At 40.0% G+C, this 12,916-nt stretch overlaps 1 protein-coding gene across 1 annotated transcript in view; it reads left to right on the plus strand.

The window, feature by feature from the left end:
- The window catches only part of ROR1 (ROR family WNT receptor 1), a 283,073-nt gene that overhangs the window by 183,807 nt on the left and 86,350 nt on the right, over nt 1–12,916 (plus strand). The window contains exon 2 of the mRNA XM_090048648.1: nt 2,918–2,989. Within this exon, the coding sequence (XP_089904774.1) occupies nt 2,918–2,989 (72 nt within the window). The remainder of the gene's footprint in view (nt 1–2,917; nt 2,990–12,916) is intronic.

The following is a 12,916-nucleotide window of genomic DNA, read 5'->3' on the forward strand; positions in this document are numbered from 1 at the left end:
CTGAAGCTGAAGTAAATAGATGTGTCTCATGGACCTAAATGAAGCTATGCCTGTTTACTTCAGCTGAGTATCTAGTCCACTGAGTGTGGTTCTACCCTGTATGTCTAGTTTAGCCCCATGAATATGTTTGTGGATGAGTTATGTTGCCTTCAAATACTGTGTTTACATTGGAAATGCTTGACAGACTCTTAAACAAGCAGAGCTACCAGGTGGGCTTGTAAGAAAGAGGGTATTTATAAGGAGAGGGTAGTGGCCATATCTGCACTTATTATTTCATGCATTTATGTGCCTTTACTCACATAATTGATTAAATAAAAAAACCTTCTAGCTGACGGAATAAAAACAGAATAGATTTTAATATCTTTTTGTTAACACAGTTTTACATATTCAATTATTTTCTAGCTTAGAATATGCTTAGAATATGTCAAAGGGCCAGCATCAAAATAAAAATCATATACCTTCAAACTGCATATTCTTATCTGCATTACTAACATTTCAGATTCCTGATTCATGCATTCCTTATGCATGCTAGGCCTACTGAAACCAAAAGGAGTTTTGGATTTACAAGGAATTGCAGGATGAGGTCCCAAAGTCTGAATCAAAACCTACTTTTCTGTCTGCTGCTTGTTCAGTATAGTCTGTGTTTTACTTAGATTAGACATGGAAGCTAGTTCAGTCTGTTTCATTTTTAGTTCTATATTAATTTGTCATTCACTGCTTATTAATACAGTACCACTGCTTTATGCTGGTTTCGAGGTCCTGCAGGGTAGATTATCAATTGTTCGGATTGAAACGGAGACCTCTAGTTGGAAGAGCACAATTCTCCGCTAATTAAATTAATGCAGGCAATTGTGTTAGCTCAATGGCTTTAGCAGCCTAATAAACATTGTTGACAACGATTGTGGAGTGGACAGGATGCCACACCATCTTAAATGCAACTTGCACAACTAAGCCCCAATTTTGCAGTTGGAACCATGGAAACCCAGCACAGTGCAGATGCCTGTGCATGAAACACTGCCAGGTGGATCCCTTTGGAAGTACAGTCACAACACTAGTGCGATGGTTATACATTTTCAAAATACATTAAGGGGTAATAAAAGGATCTATGTTGAAACTTTGGGGCATGTTTTAAACGCATCTTAAATTTGGGTCCTGAAGTGAGTTGTCATTTTCCTTTAGCAGGATTCTCTGTAATGCTTGCTGCCTGCATTGATGTAAGATTTTAAAAAAATAAATCAAGACTAAGGCATGTAGGGATAAATGAAAGAGCTGAGTTTACTGGAAAAAACAGATTGAGAACACTATGTTTAACATGAAGGCATTTATGATAATTTAAGGCAGATGAAGTAAGCTGAATCTCATCCTTTTCTCTTTAAAAAATGTGATAGTAATAGCAATCATTTACAAGCTTCTATCAGTGAGAAAGCTGCTGTTGAACAGATCATTTAAGCCCTTACTCATGTGAATAAGGATTTCTCTTATAAGTTGTCCCATTAAATTGGATGGGACTTTTCGCATAAGTATAAGTAGTGACTATGGCTAGGGATGGACATTCAAAAAGCCTAAGCCTGAATTGATTCAATCATTGGAAGTTAGTTTAACCTGCAACGTTTGAACCAATTTGGAGGTGTATAGGCATTCCCTTTTCATTCCAGAAATGCAGGCACATGCCTGCAGTGGCTCAGGCTAGAAGCCAGGTGGCACTAGTGCAGCTCTCCCTTCCCTTCCAGAGTGCTGAGCTGAGGTGGGGCATGACCAGATCCCACAGGACGCAGGAGGAGTCGTTCCCCCTGACACACACACACACACACACACACACTCGCTGTTGATAACAGAGCTTAGAGTTACACAGCAGGGAGTTTCTTGTTAGCATTTATCACCCCATCAATAAAACAGAAGGATCTCTCATTAGCTCAAGCTCTTCTTAAACAGCTTTTTCCAAGGAAGGAATGTTACCAGCTACCTGTTGATTAGCTCCAAAGAGCCCTAAGCTGATGCTGTCCTGTCTGCCTTTGTCCTGTCTCCCACTGCATGGAGCATAGCCAGCATGTCATCTGATAGCTAATGTTGAGAGGTGGCTGTGTAAGGCAGGGGAGAGGAGGGAATCCCTGCTTGAGCAGAGAGTGGTGAGGGAGAAATGGATGGGGCAACAGGAGGAAGCCAGGCAGACCCTGCTGTGTCTGCAGTCTCTGTTGGAGCAACAGCCAGGGGGCAGAAGGGAGGGGCCAGCCCTGCTAGACTGGAGCAGAGAGCAGAGCCCCACCCAGCAAAGCATCTGGGATTCTGGGGGACTCTGATTTAACTTAAATCAGGAAGGGTTCTGGGATAGACATTGCATAAACCAATTTGACCCAAATCAGTTAAGTCTGATACTGCACTCAACAAGGTTTATCTCTAACCAGTTTCAATCATTTTTAGACTGGTTTATGTGCACTGAATTTATGTTCTGTTACACATTTAAAGCAGTTTCTGATCACTTAAATGGTTTATGTGTAATGTCTCTACCTATCCAAAGGGTTTTCAGGATGAGTTAGATGTTTTGTAGATATTAATTAGTAACTTGTTAGACAGACTTGTAGCATTGCAATATACAGTATTTTTCTTGGGCAGACTCTTTATTTCCAAAACAGTAGGGGAGAGATTTTAAGATGAGCTGCACATGTCCCAAAGACTGGTTGCTTAATTAGTATCATTTCTCACAATGATTGCATTGCAAAACAAATTGCAGGGCTGGCCTTTGCCTTTTATCTATGTTGTTCATATGCTTCAGCATGGCAGGACAGAGCATCCATTAGATATCAATAACCAACAATATTTGGTTAATCTTATTCATCAGGTTTTGTCTTTTGAAAATATGTACTTCTCCATAGGCTGAACATCAGCATAGTAATGGTGGGTTTTTTGTTTGTTTTTCCAGAAACAAATTTGACGGTCACTGTGGATTTCACACCAACGTCATCATGGAATATTTCAACCGACGTAGACAAAGGTAAATGGCGTAAAAAAAGAACCCCCGAAGGATAGGAAACCAGACTGTAAAATGTCTGTTTCTTGATTTATCCATATTAGCACATAAATGGGAGTGGGGAAGCAGTGAATTCAGGAAAACCTGATTTGCCTTGTAAGTTATGATTATCATTTGACATTTAATTATATGTGATTCTTTTTTTTTTTGGAGCACATTGGGGTTTTTTTCTCTTTCTTCTAGTAAAAAGTTCCACACGGTAAAAATATTTCAACGTGCAAGTTACAGTGGTTTATGACCCACTTGACATTTTGTCTGGTGAATCTTAGGATCTAAACACAAAATTAACAAGCACTGGCCAGAGTTAGTTTTCATGTATTTATTTACTATGAAATGTTAAGGCTGCAGGTTTCTAGGAAAGAAAACAGGATTTCTGATGTTTACAAATAACAAATATTTGTCTGCTTCACTGAATGGTATAAACTGTGAAAAAAAATATATCTCATTTCCCCCTGTTTTATGAGTTATACTACACAGATGATTTAAAAAGAAAACCAGTGAAGAAGCAAAAATGTTTGGAGCTGGACTAGAAGTATAGCTTAGGGAATCTTTTGCTTGGAGAATACAGTCAGGGAATTTTTTTACCACCCCTCTTTTGTTTTTGTTAACTTCTTCTGAAAAAAGGAAATTACATTAAAATTATCAAAAGCAAGTGGGCCGCCTTAGTTCAGCCTCCAAGGATGTGTATGCGTGCGTGCGTACACACATACATACATGTATTCTCTTACAGCTTTTAATTACATGATCCCATACTGTTCTTTTTCCTAAAACTCCCATGTAGGCTGGGCCATACTTGGGATGAATAAGGGTTGTGTTGTACAGTAAAGGAGACTGCTGTCTGTATGGTTTTAAATTTATTTACTTTACCGACTGGAGAATTTGGAAGGTGTTTGTAGATGAGGCTGGAGACCTCAAGAAAAATAAAGATGCACTTAAGGATAATGCAGCTGAAGGCTGCTCTGTGGAGTGAGTCTGTCCCAGCCTCTGTGCAGAATTTCTGTATGATGCTGAGCAAGTCACTTAAATCTGACTTTTCCCAGGTTTCTATCAATTAGGTTTTCTTCATTTTTCTGAGAGCCCAACTTAAAATTTGGAGGACTGGTTTTTTTTAAATATTATTGAGCACCCACAACTGTAACTGCAGTTAGGCAGGGTGTATTGGTAGATATAGTCTAGCTGCTAGATGCTTTGCTCTGGTTTCTCCATCCTTCAGTTGCTCATCTGCAGAAACGGATGTGTGTGTATGCAATCATGCAGTGAGAGAGACCAAAAAAAATGTACAAAAACTGTATTTGACTCTACAACCCCGCTATTCTCTAGCAGATTTTTGTCTGTAATAAGGTATACTAAAAGGAATGCTGCTTTTGCGTATGGACACTACTTCTCTCAGTATCAGTAAGAGACAAAAACATGCTAAGGGCAGAATTCAGAAGTGATTTATAAGGTTGTCTAAATTGATTTTACTCATAGGTTTAGCCTGGTCTGCACCGAAGAACTTTAGATACATTCCTTCCATTGTTAGCACTGAATGGGAGCCTTCGTGTAAACAAGATTCCTGCGACCAGGAATTTTACCAGTGTGGATTAGGCATCCTTTCAGCAGGTGATTAAGTGGATGGTAACTAGACCCAGTATTATATACACTAAGTCTCATCTGAGCCGGAGTTAGTACTAGTCAATTTTGGGGTTTTTAAAAAATCTGCTATGTAGACCAACCCTGTGACTTTCTTAGACAGGTTACTATAAACGTGTCCGATTTGGGATGCTTTACCTATTCAAAAGCTGGAAGAAGGTATGTAGTACAATCACGATACGCCAGTATTTACCTCATTCCAGCTCTCCAGTATGCAAATTATACCAACTAACATTATTTCCCCACCACAGTTCCCATGTTTCAGCTCCAACAGGTAGCAAAGGTGGAAATGTTAATAAGATTCCTGTGGCTGCTATCATTTGGAGCTATAGGTCGTCTCATTGCTCTGTACGTAAGTGACTTGCATTCACTTACACTTTTTGTAACAGCGCTGCATGTGGTTCAGTCCTCTGTATGTTGACAATTAAGCTCTTTTCAGGGGCACCTGTTACTAACCCCCCATTATCAGCAACAGGTAAGGAAATTTTCTCAGTGCTAATCCATTTGGAATGCAACTATTATTATTGGCTTGAGTTAATTCTGCGTTCCAAAGGGATTACCACCTCATCATCTTTGGCACGTATTAGCTTATAGGGTGCTCTGTATTCACGCAGCTAAAACATGCATTAATGTGTAAATTAAAACGCATCACCCCATCCCAAAAAAATTAGAGGACTAGATTCTGCATGTGAGCAAGTTAAAGTGCGTGTGTTGTCTTATCTAAGGAGAAAAAGCGGTGTTTCTATAAAGTAGTTTGTTGAGTTGAGGCGTAGGAGAAGGTTGCATGTGTCCTTTAATTTCTTCCTCGGAAGCATCTAAAACTTAAAGATACCAACTTATTTCTGCCTTTCTGACAATAGAGTGTGAGATCTCAAAACAGCCCTAATAAAACTAATGTGAAAACCTACTAAGTGCATCATACGAGAGTGGTTCTCAGCCACCTTTCCTAATCAAGGAATTGCCTGCTGTTTTCCCTGCTGCCCATTGAAAGTTAACGTTTTTCAGTTTACTTCTTGTTTAGTTTGAGGATTTTGCACATAGTTAGCATCACATAAATCAACGATTATTTTAAAGCTGTTGCTCCTCACCCCAGTTGCTTCTCTAGTGATTATCTCACAAGGGAGCCGCATTCAAATTTCATTTTCTATCAAGTAAGCAAAATCGACAGTATTAAACAGTTGCCTGTTTATTGTTTTTAACAGGAAATGAAATTTAAGAGAGACGCAGCCACCCATGAAGAGCTGTTGAAAGCGACGATTGATGGGGGTGGGGGGAAGGTAGTTTCTCACCAAAACCTTAAAAAAAACCCCCAAAAAACAAACCAGACATCAAAATAAAAATAATAAACTTTTAAAATAGCAGAAAATCAGCCAGTACCATTTTTTTCTCTTTTTCTTCTCCCCTTCAATTATGGTATAGTTCCTGTAGGGAAGGAATGTTATGAATGAAACTGAAAAACTAAAGCGTGATTAGAAAGATATTTTCAGTAAATGAAACAAGGACACTGCTTCAGTTCATACTTGAGAAAAAGACCTGGCAGCGCAGTAGCTGTGTGGCTCAGTGGATCAGTAACAGGATATAAAGCCTTTCACCTCTGAGTTTTTTGTTCCAATGTCTTTAGGTCAAGAGAGTCAGCTATTGCTTTTACAAGTTGTATTTGCATCTTTGCAAATACTATGGAGATATGGTGCCTTTAGATGGTACTTAGGAAAAGGTAGCATAGTGTCTGGCTTTTCTGAGACCAATAAAAATGCTTGTGGTAAATGGCTTCCTCTGTGCAGCTCATTACAACAGCTTTAATAGCCACCATGCCATGGCAAGAGATTGCCATATATGAAATGAGATGACAGTTTAAGTTCACTTTCTGACCAACAAGTTTTTCACATAATCAAATCTGGACAATTGCACGTGCTTTATCTGAACCTAACCAAAAGGGCTATACATAAAGGACAGCTTTTTAGCCAGGTGAGGTTAGCCTGCAGGTAATCCAGATCTACTGTCAAAGTGGTGCCAAAGGGTTCAGAAGAACCAAAACCAGTCACACTTCTAATCTAAAATGATATCTGTGCTCATAGTCTAGGTCAGGAGCCAGGGAGCCCAGACACACAACAGGATATGCTGGGACAAGTACAGGAGTCCAGAGCTGGAACAGGGCTGAGCTACTACAGGGTGTGAGGCATTGAGCAGCCAGAATCCAAATTAAGGGCTGAGGCTTATATATTTAGTCCAGCTGTCCACTAGCTTTGTATTTGCAGCTGGTGCTGCTCTGGGACCAGGTGGCCCTGCTTATAGGACAGTAGCATGGGCCCTAGGTAGGAAAGGCCAGCCAGATGCAGAGGGTTTGTCCATTATTATCAAGCTGATATTTGGCACATTACCCTGGAGCACAGGAAATAAGCACCCGTTGCAAAGGAAAGATATTTTACCAACAGATGGAATTAGAGAAAAATCTATATTGTGGGAGGAAGCAAAATATTACTGAGGGAATCTGGAGGAAATGGAAGTCAGCAGGACCTAGGAAGTCCAAAGTGCTCCATGTTGGCCTAGTTTAGAAAATCTAGCCCATTTTCAGTGGAGACAGTCTCAGATTCATGCTTTCTGACTGGCTTGCTTTTTACCTCTGTGTAATAGGAAGAATGTTTAAAATGGGAACAAGAAAAAATGAATGTGGGGCTAGCTCGCCTACAATCTGTCTTTTCCATGCTACTGTGTTTTCCCAGCAGTCCACAACATCTCCTTTCTTCTCTATAGTTTTATAGCTCTGCATCTTCACGAAAGAGGTAAGAAAATGTCTGCCACCTGGCTTTATAATCATCAGCATAGACCATAGGTCAACTAGTAGGAACTGATTGCTGCTTTTTCCTGAGAATTGCTGGGCCAGAGGGAAGTTTTATTTAATCCAGGGGATATGGGGTTGAGACTCTAGCTTGTCCTTCTTTAAAATCTGTTCCTGAAGATGGTTGTGAGACGAGTACTTGTGCTGTTCTTAGCCTTTCCGACATGCTCAGCTAATGCCAGGGCAGAGTCTTGGAATAAGGGGTTTGAATATGATGAATGATTTTAAGCACCTCGATATTTTTCCCTTGAGATTCCTTGGGGTGAGCATTCACCCTCCGAAAATGATGTGCCTTGATGTGGAACACAGAAAAAAAGCACTAGCCACTTTTGAAAGTCTTGGCCTGGGATTCTTATTTCCATCTTGGCTTTGGAGACGGAGATCATTTTACTATGAGGTCTAAAACACATTGGCCCACCTAGCCTTCAGAGGAAGAGTTTGAAGGCTTTTCCTCCTTTTTGAGGGGGGGAATTCAAGAACTTGAGAGAGAAGCGTTTTGCTGAGTGTGCGTCCTGTCCCATGTTTTACAGACGTAGGGAATGAGTGCATATCCACACGCTGAGCTTATTTAAGACGGGTTGGAAAACGCTCTGTTCCTGTGCCAGGCAAGGTTTCCTGTTCATGTCTTGAGAACCTTGTTAATCACCTCTTCAGTTTAAAATGATATTGCTTGATCTTGTCACAGTTGCATGTTTAAATATTGTCCCATTTGAGTTTCTTTTCATTTTTTTTTCTTTTTTGCAGTAATCAACATTAGTGTGTTGGTTCATAATATCCCAACCTCATCACGTTCTAACTCACGAAGCAATGACAGATCTTTACGTAACATTTTTCTTTTAGGGAGGCATATGTTGGAAGTGGGTTTTTTTCAGTCAGATCTGTCTTTGGGGATGTTGGTGCCTCGGATATGGACTTCCCACACCTCAGGAATTGGAGACCCTTATTTGTGGTGCATTTCCCTTGCTCTCCAGCACGCTACTTTATATCATATCCTTTCTGCTTCTGATTTTCTCTTTTTCTTAGGTATTGTATACTTTTTTAATTTTCTTTTTTCCCTCTGCTACCTTCACACCTTTCTTTCTCTTCTTCTTGTCTTCCGACTGCTCCCTTCTCAGTTCTTTTACCGATCATGCTCGGCCCTTCCCTCTTCATTTTTTGCCTGACACAGTTCTGAATGGATGGGTTTCTCTATTCGGATCCACATCAAATTAGACTTGGTGACCCTCAATCAGCTGTTTCTTTTCCACGAAAATACCACACACCAAAATGGAAGAGCCAGACTTGTCATTATTAAATGCTTGTTTTTTTTCAAATGAGAGCGATCAATCTGAGTTTCAATAGGAGGCTCTTTATGCCTAATACAATCCATCATTTGGGCACTCTTTACTGTTGACACAGCAACACTTGGGCTGCTTTTGCATTGGGGCATCTGAGTAATGGCCCCATTCAGTCAGGACACTCCATTTCGCCTTCACACCCATTCTTTGAAATTTTGGCAGGGAAGGATAGCTTGGAGCACTGGCATTGGCACTTTGTTCATATTGATCCAGGCCATGTGCATGTGCAGGTTGAATACAACTGTAGGGGTTAAATTCTGCTTAAGTCTTTATCTTCATAGAAGGTTAGCACCAGGGGGAAATGTGGGAGGCACCATGTGTGTCCTTCCTTCCCCTGGTCCATTTGTGTTTTCCTTGTTTTCCGTAGGCTTATCCCCAAATCCATACACAGCCTTGCGGTGCTCTCTGCTGCAGAACCCCTTGCATGGGAGAGGGAATGGCCCCATCCCCTTATAGGCCATGAAAGCACGATTGAGCCTTGAATAGGGGATCTGAGTGCTGCACTAATACAGTGAATTACTGCTGGATTACTGTTTCCTCACAGTCCCAGCCATTTTTTACTTCTGCTTCCAGTTTTTTAAGCAAAGCAGTTGTCTGTGAATTTTGCAGCTACTGGTCCTCCCTCTTTCTTTTCCCTCCTGTTTCAACTGTTTTGGCAAGGGCTGTGAAATTCCTTCAGGGTTTAGGAATTGGTTTCTCTTTAATTCTCAAGGCTTGGCTTCAGTACGTCCATGGAATTGGGTCCAGATTTCAAACTCCAGACAGTCGAGAGCCAAGTTATAACATTTATCGCTTAAGTGCCACTGCAGTATCAACCAGGCCGTGGTCATACCATACTGGTAGATACTAGCCAGATACAGAATAGAGTCAATCTATTCCCCAGAGAACTCTCTGATGGAAAAAGTCTAGATTTTTTTATTTATTTGAGGTACAAAGGGTGTATCAAAATCAGTCAGCAAGATCAATCAAACCTTTAAGTCCCGAAAGGTACATGCATTCAAGAAAGCCCTTTATTCATGAATCACACTCCCTGCTTTGAGCTTCATTCACTCAGTTCAGCCTTTTCCAGTTACCACACAAGGGGGGGTCACATGATGGCAGGTATCTTGAGTAGGAGGATCACGAGCAGGCCCTATTCCCTACCCCAGCCTGCATAAACCAAACACTGAAATAAGCTGGTGATGATGACACCCTAGAGCCTCCCCTCTGCAAGCACTCTCAAATCCTGTTTGAAAGCTGCTACTGGGACTGACCCTGAAGAGCCCTGTCCAACATAGTTTGAAGTGGGTAAGCAGGAGCAGACAGGCAGATCATGCTTGGGAACGTCCTTGCTAGGACATGGTGCTGCTGCAGTGTCCATGGATGTGTCCATGCACATGTGAATGGGAAGGAAGTAAAGGCCAAGGAAGAGCAGAGAAAGGTCAAAGCCATGCATGCCAGCTAGGAAAGCCAATATACCACCAGATATCCAGATTGTAGCTGTATTGATCTAGAGGCAAAAGGAATCAAAACTCATTGCAGAGGTGATATCTTTTAGTAGACCAACTAAATATTTGCAAAAAAAATGTCTTTACTTGCAACCTTTTGGGCACAGGCACCCTTCATCAGGCATTGGCAATTGTAAAGACTGTAGAAGTTCTCCTAGGTAGAAATGAAAATTCATATCTCACAGGAGCTGCAGGTGTGGTAAAGTCTCCTGTTTGGAACGGTTCATTTTGTGCAGATTAAGCTCAGAGAAAAGCTGGAAAAGTCTCTTTATTTTGAAGTTGTCTGGTGGTAAGCAGGATGTAGAAACACCTGCAGCTCTCCTGTGAAATACGAATTTTCATTTCTACCTAGAAGAACTTTTCCACTCTTTACAAGCTCCTATGCCTGATGCAGGGTGCTTGTGCCTGAAAGCTTGCAAATAAAGACTTTTTGTTTGCAAATATCTAGTTGGTCTAATAAAAGATATCATTTCTGCCACAAGTTTTGATTCTAATATACAACCAGGTATTTTACAACATTTCTTGTGATGCTCTTTCACTCCTATGCTGGGCAGCAAACTCCTTACTGCAGAATTTATGGAAAACTCCCACATAACCAGTATTTGGGGAAGCTACCTCATTATTTGTGTTTACTCAGGGAAAATCCCTTTGATTTCTCAATGAGAATTTGCCCTGAGCCAAGAATATTCAAGAGAAAAAGAACAGAGAGATAAAAATACACCAAAACCTAAAAATAAACTAATAACAAAACAAACAAGAAAAACTGAGTAAAGGCCCTGTGTTATTGACCCCATATCCTTTGGAGACTACAGATTCTCTCTTGAAATTTCTGGATGTGAATTTGATACATGTGGTGAAAGGGGAAGAATTACAGCTTTCACGTTCATGCACAATTTACCTTTTTATTTTCATTTATTATCTGGGGAGAGTCAATAAATCAAGTTCTCCTGATGGAGTTAGGGATCCTGATTCTATTTGTGGGGTCCTGTTAGTAGCAGAGGCAGTAAATTACTACTACTTTGTTTGAAAATTTTTTTAGCTACAGTACATTAGCTCCTTTTGTTTGCTTTTCCACTGATGGAGTGTACATTTTTATTTGAGAATTTGTGTTTCTTGAACGTCTCATTTATGAGTAATATAAGATGTTAAATGTGAAAGTTGTAGAACAAAACCTAAAATAGAAACTACCCTAAATAGCATTCAGCATTCAACTTAAAAACCTTTCACAAAATATTTAACTCACGTTGGATTTTTTGTAACCCCAGTGCGAGTAATGAATGTCTGACCACTATATACATATGAAATAACCTTTTCCTGGCTCATCCAACTATCTTTGTTTGTTTGAAGGATTGATAGATCATAGGGTCAAGGGACGTGTTTTATTGTAAGTTTCTGTTCCAAATTTCCTGACATTTTTGGTTTAAAAAAAAAAAAGACCTTTAAAAGGCACAGAAAGGACTAATAAGAACCAGAGCTCAAAGTGAGTTGATGTCAAAATGTCAAAACTAACAGCTTTTCTTTGACTGCATAGCATTAATCTTAAAGCACATACCTTTATATGTACCGTTCTTTTAATAGCTTGGAGTTTTTATATGTGACCATTTACTATAGAGTGGATTCTAAAGTGGCAACAAAATCCCTTGATGGTTTTCAGTAGTTGGGTTTATAGCCTGATGTGGACATTTGTTTACGTATTCCAAATCACGTTTTTTGTGATAAAGTTTAGGGACCTCCTACTTGAGCTACAAAACTAGATCCCAAGAAAAGAAAAGCTTCATTTCCCCTTGCCAGTTTATAGTGTCAATGCTGTCGCCAAAGCAGCAATCCTTAAACCTGAATGGTAACTCATAAAAGAAAGCACTGATGAGAGATCGGGACTGTATTTTAAAGGAGAGATTTTTCAAAAGCAGAAGGAACAGTTAGTAGTTCAACTCCCACTGAAAGTCAGTAGGAGTTGGGTGTCTAACTCTGTTAGGCTCTGGTAAGTCCCAGGAGCTGGCTTTATTATAGCACTCTGTTTTCATTTGGCTAAAAAAAAATCTACTCCTGACAAGTATAAAAACTGTATTCTATATGAATTACAAGCAGCAATTGTAACAGACCCTGTAAATCTAAAAAAATCAGAAAAGGCTTGGACAGTCTAAAGAGCAGTCAATTTTTTTAAGGTTATTATGTAATTCTTGGATGGCACCATGTAAGATAAGATAAGATTTTGGAGGAGAAAAAAATGATGCACAGCTATAATACATGTTCTGTATCCAGGATTACACACATACTTTACTCAGACATTTCAGATAAGCAAAAAAAATAAGCCGCGTAGGCAGAGACAGTAGTGAACTTCCTCCTGTCCCCAGGCAGCCAATATCAAATATTTCAGCCTGATCCTCTGGGCCTCTTTAACTCTATGATGTGCTTCATGGTGCTTGCCGAATTGTCATAAAAATCCAGCGTTTCTTCCCATATGCTGTCGGCATTTTATAGTCCTTACTCTATTTTTACTAATTTAAAACAAATGAGAGACTAATCTTGACTTTTTCTGCCATCCCTTTAAAAGCCCTTCTCCTACTACTCAGATGTACTTTTTTGTGCTGGTGGGTAC

The sequence above is a fragment of the Crocodylus siamensis genome, chromosome 5 (genome assembly GCF_052110815.1).
Source record: "Crocodylus siamensis isolate JL-2025a chromosome 5, ASM5211081v1, whole genome shotgun sequence".
Classification (NCBI taxonomy): Eukaryota; Metazoa; Chordata; order Crocodylia; family Crocodylidae; genus Crocodylus; species Crocodylus siamensis.